At 38.1% G+C, this 5353-nt stretch overlaps 1 protein-coding gene and 1 long non-coding RNA gene across 5 annotated transcripts in view; both read left to right on the top strand.

Moving 5' to 3' along the window:
* The first annotated feature begins 111 nt into the window (after positions 1–111).
* LOC106942838 (uncharacterized) lies at positions 112–1685 on the top strand. 2 transcript variants are annotated; one of them, XR_001423736.1, is made up of 4 exons: positions 112–452; positions 547–644; positions 969–1042; positions 1163–1685. It is a non-coding gene; the product is annotated as an uncharacterized LOC106942838 (long non-coding RNA). The 2 variants fall into 2 exon arrangements; XR_001423735.1 differs by having other exon boundaries at positions 969–1685.
* Positions 1686–1904: 219 nt separating this feature from the next.
* Positions 1905–5353, top strand: part of atoh8 (atonal bHLH transcription factor 8) — a 14701-nt gene continuing 11252 nt past the window's right edge. Inside the window, exons 1-2 of one of the 3 annotated variants that reach the window (XM_015026185.1) lie at positions 1905–2210; positions 3677–3862. In XM_015026185.1, coding sequence (XP_014881671.1) covers positions 1917–2210; positions 3677–3862 — 480 coding nt within the window. In that variant the 5' untranslated portion in view covers positions 1905–1916. Of the gene's footprint in view, positions 3863–5353 lie in introns of all 3 variants that reach the window. The other 2 variants (XM_015026184.1, XM_015026183.1) reach the window with 2 other exon arrangements.

Genomic DNA, 5353 nt, shown 5'->3' with positions numbered 1-5353 from the left:
TAAAAACCCAGAGCATACAGTGTTCATGTTTTGTTTTTTTCATCCAGAAGGCTTCCCGCACCCCCACCCCCCAATGGCACGGTGCCCCCCCCCACACCCCCCTAGGGGGTGCGCCCCACAGTTTGGGAACCTCTGCTTTATGTTATTCTTATTTTATCCCCTTTTGCTTAATCCTCCGAGTAACTGTTTAAACTCTGAAATGCACATGTAATGGGAAATCAAATCTACAAACATAGTCCTGTTTGTAAAAATGTCATTTGCTGACTTCAAGCTTATTTTTGATACTTTGCAGCTTTTTTCTTGACAAATCTTTAAGCTGAGGCAGTAAAGTGTGATCTTATGTCATGTTATGACTGAATTACTAAGATTAAATACTGTTCTTTTTTCCCAGCTATCCTCATAAGACAGGCTAAATGAATATTAATGGTTTATGGACATGCCAAATCTAGTAGGTTTGCTTCTTTTCCCACTACAGCATTATGACCGATCCAACAATGATCTACTTATAGTTTTCTAACAAAATGTTTTGCTTTCCTATAATTATAGCTCGATTCAGTTTGGGAGGCTAACAGGTGAACAGGCAGACTTATTTCTTCGTACAAGGGAAGCAGACATCATACCAAAACTCAAAGACATGGACGAAGGTATTTATGTGCAACCAAGGATTTGTGAATTTTGTAAATAAAATCTTAAAAATATAAAACTAAATTCAGGTCCTAATATTAAAACAGGAGAAAAATTTACAAAGATACTTTTGTTGAAAAAACAATAAAATGTTTACCTACCATAGAGGAAAGTTTTTTGTAATGGAAAGTGTTTAATATAATGTCAGCCATTAACAGGAATGTAAAATGATTATTATATAAAACGGTGAATGATTTGTGTTTACAATTATCCACACCATGAAGTACAGATTTTTAGAGTTTTGCCATTTTTTGAGACTTGTAACACACTTGTGTTGTTGACAGATCTGCTGCCTCCTGTTGGTGCAGATCATCTTAGCATTAACACTACAGTAACATACCTTCTGGATTTTGTGGTGGTAGGTATTTATCTTTGACAAATTGTATTTTTATCAGAAATTTTACAGAGTGGCTGATCATTTCACTAACTAATTTGTTTTGCTATTTTTCTGGTCTTTTGTCTCTAACCCTGGTACAAGATAAGCATTTCTCTGCTTCATCAAGAAGTCGTCATCCCCACGTGATCTACATCTGTGACCTGAGTTCACTGACACAGTATGACATCGATACCAAGAACAATGAAGTCACCATCCTCTACATCTGGTGTCATGAATACTATGGACAAGCTTTTCAGATTCTACTTGGTGTGTCCTATCCACCACAACTATCCCTGTCTTTACGTTCCATATTTACGATCAGCTGTTCTCCATACAAAGAAAATCACACATACTGGAACTGACTGGACAACTTGAAGCTGGCAAGTAAAATGATCAATTGTCCAAGAGGGACTGCTTTCATAGAGGTATGGGGCATCAAGATACAATATCTTGTACTTTGGTTGACGAGCTTGACTTTGAAGAAAAAGACATGCTGAGTGGTAAATTAATTGGTGATTTGAATTTGACTTGTATAGATGAACTATTGCATCTGTCGCAAAATTTATTGTTGTAACATGAATTTAATTTTAATAAAAGTATGCATCTTTATATTCTCATATGAAAATGTCCATTTTTATTTGACCTAATCTATAAAAACACATTTTACACGTGTGTGTCAAAATGACACATACAACATGTGCTAAAATTTAACACATCATGTGTTGTTTTTGACACATTTGTTTTCAGAGTTTGCAATGGATATACATACATATTTTTACATTTTTTATTTAGCCTGGTGGAAATTCTGACACGTCAATGACCCAAATACTAATTTAAAAAAAAGCAGACGATCAGGATGTCCACTCCTGTTCCAAGACCTCTGGCCCGTTTTCATTATTTAAACTTCTGTAGGTTATTTTCTCTTCCGTTCAACCCTCGATGTGTTTTCCCGTGTCTGGGAGAGAATCCAGCCAGTCAGACGCCAGAGGAGCTGGAGTGGGAGGAGTCAGAGAGTAGGTATCTTTCCAACATTAGCGGTGGGAGTTCTCCTCCAGGGCTGATTTGGTGGACACTATGCGCTTTCAATTCCTGGATCCACAACGAATCAAGTTCCGGATGGACTGATGCTTTAAGGACATCGCTTAATCAAGTCAGTGTGGAAACCTAATTTAGGTCCGATCTTTTCATCAGAGTGCGTGGCTTGTGGTGAACTTATTTGTAGCAAGGGGAACAGAACTTCAGTAAGACATCGCTTGGAACTGCTGATACGTCTTCAAAGAAATCTCGTAGATTTTTATATTTCCCTCCTATAATCGTGTGCGTGAGACATAACAGCGATTGTTCCCTTTTAGAAAACGCTTTCATTTCTAGAATTCGCAGGTTAAAACCCAGTTTCGTTTGGCTGCTTAAAAACATTTTCTTTTTAATGAGAAGTAATGTTTCTGGACTGTCTATAAATATACTACTAACAGATGTTGGCTTATATGATTGTGTTGTAAAATCCGTGGCAGAAGCCGTTTCAGCTGTTCTGGTATGTTTTGTCCAACAGTTGCAGTACTGCATATCTTCATTCTGTGTGTGTGTGTGTGTGTGTGTGTGCGCGCGTTAGTGTGGGTTATTCACAGTGTTGCTATGCAGACAGACTGGAGCCACACTTAGACAGCTTTACTTGAACCCCAGTCTGAGGGTTAGGCCTGGGCTGCTCACAGTGAAAGAAATCTTTGAAGCACAGGAAAACCTCTGCATTTTCCAGTCAAAGTTGCGTGGAATAGCATATGTTACACAGCTTGGTGTATTAGTGTTGATTTTTCAGGATGCTGTTATGCAGACAGAGAGGAGCCATATAAAACCTGCTGGTAACAGCCATGACAGAGCACATCCTGTTATGTTGCTAAACAGAATGTGTGAGACAACGTTTGAATCTTCTGGTTGTAGTTTGCTATGTGCTGTCGACTACTTAAATTAAGTATACACCAACTTTACCATCCATATTTCCTAAAATAAAGAAGCACATGCTTTAATGAGAAAAATGTACTGAATGCCAACCCTTCTATGGTGAAACTTGTCTAGAAATTAAATGTCTTTTATTTTAATTTAAATTTGCAAGTTTATTGTTTTAATGGAATTGTGTCTGAAATTAACTTTGCTTTAACTTGTTATACAAATTGTTGCAAAATGAAAAAATCTCTTTTACTGAATAATTATTTGAACAACACAGACAACAAAGAGTCAGTTGTGATCTCTGTCCCAGGTACGAACAAGAAATTCAAGAGAAAGTCCCGTGAGCCTAAAAGACTTTGTACTGGTATTGAAACTGAAAACATGAACAGATTCCCAATGGACATGTCAGAAATAGACTTTGTAGATGACCAAATGGTTAACTTCAGCAAACTGGCTCCTCTCCAGAGACCACTGATGAGGTCACATGATATTATAGCCAATAGCAGTGACATTCTGTCAGCAAGACAAGAGGACAGTACAGCACCAGGCCAGAGCGGTGCCATAGATATGAGAGTTGGCATTAACATACCATCAGTGTCTACTAAAGTGTCCCAGTCACCTGCCTCTCCCCTGTCCTATCATGAAATATCCCACTGGCCAATTTCCATCTCTCAGCCCTTGAACAACAGACTGAAGCTTGGTCTACACTCCACCTTACCTGTGCCAGCAGCAACCAGTGGCACCATTTCTCCCAGCCATCAGGCATTCTGTTGGGAGTCCTCACTGCCTGGCCAGCCTGCAACAGCACCCAGAGTCTCCCAGGGCTTCGACCATGTAAAAGCTCAAGTCTCTGAACAGAAGGTAATTATACCCATTCCTCAAAACACAATAGTCCATAAGAAATGCTTACTTTGTGTGATGTTTAGATTGCAATGATGCACTGTTTTTTTTAATACCATTTAATATAATTTATTAATATTCCTAAGAATATTCTGTTATCTTTTAGACAAAATAATTACTGATTCAAACAAACATGTTATTTTGTTGTTGGGTGTGAAAATTATTTTATATTATTTAATGATTTGCAAAGGCAATACCCCTTGAATTTTCATGTTTTGTCATCTTACAACTCCTTTGTAATTTACTGGAATTTTATGTCATAAAAAATATAAAAATGTAATAAAAAATGTTAAAAAAAAAACCCCAAAAAAACAATACAAAGGGCAGAACAAGGTATTCAACTCCAGTCAAGGGTGCCTTTTAGATATCCCTCTACTTCAACACACCTGAGTCAAATAATGTCATCAGCATTAGACACTGAAGAACTTGACTGCATACTGAGGAAGTGACTCAGCCATTTGATCCAGTGAGTTACTTTGGTTTTGAAATTTTTACATAGCAAATCTAAAAGAGAAGGCAAAAACTTAGTGCCTCTTATTGCTTTTATTAGTTACCTATTCAGCAACTACTCGACACCTGCCTGCAGGAGTGAAAGTTGGTCAGGGGTACCAGCAAGAGAGGGGAGCGGCTGTCTGCTGTAAAAAATCAGTGGGTTCACTGTGCAGCTGTGACTGATTAGTTTTTCAAGAACAATCTAAAAAGACTTAATCAGTTAATAAATAGCTTTTTTCCCATTTCATATTGTTTCTGAACTGTTCGTGTTTTATATGTCAATCTCGCGGTAGGTGACAAACTGAACGCAGCCAGGATGCTGAGACCAGCAGGTCCTCCTCTGGCTCCTTATCAAGACGTTCGTAACTTTATTAAAGAAAAAAAAAATCAACAAGGTGTTCATATTTACGGAGCCCTCCAGGGGACATGGGATTTTTTTTCTTTTGCGTTCCCTCGGAATAATCTACTGATCAGTTTATGAGGCATAATTTAATACTTTAAGCCGCGGGTAATTTAATACATTATTGTGTCGTGAGTAATAAATCATCTGACAGTTTTGATTGTGTCTCTATGTTCGTCTGAATGGTTTAAAGTGCTGCTTTCAGTGCCATTAACCTTAACAGACATAAACATGCAGTAAATAAATCGATTTTCAATCAGTTTTTTGCACCAAAGCATTAATAATAATAAACACGTTTTCACTGAGGCTCTATAAGAGCCATATGAATGAAATAAGTAATTATTGATATGACAAGAGCAGCGGCTTTGACACCTGGTGGTGGGCCACCAGGTGTCAATGGGCGTGTCGATGTGGGAGTGACGTCACAGCTATGAATGGGACGGTGACGCTGCTGGCTCTGTTTGTATGAAGCGGGTGAGCGGGGTGGTCAGTCCTCGCAAAGTTTGGAGCATGATAATCAAAATGAAATAAATCGATAATTGTGACAGAACAAAGAAGAG

This window comes from Poecilia latipinna, unplaced genomic scaffold (assembly GCF_001443285.1).
Source record: "Poecilia latipinna isolate Pla-1442-1.1 unplaced genomic scaffold, P_latipinna-1.0 Scaffold4598, whole genome shotgun sequence".
NCBI lineage: Eukaryota > Metazoa > Chordata > Actinopteri > Cyprinodontiformes > Poeciliidae > Poecilia > Poecilia latipinna.
This window is presented reverse-complemented; position numbering and strand designations above follow the sequence as displayed.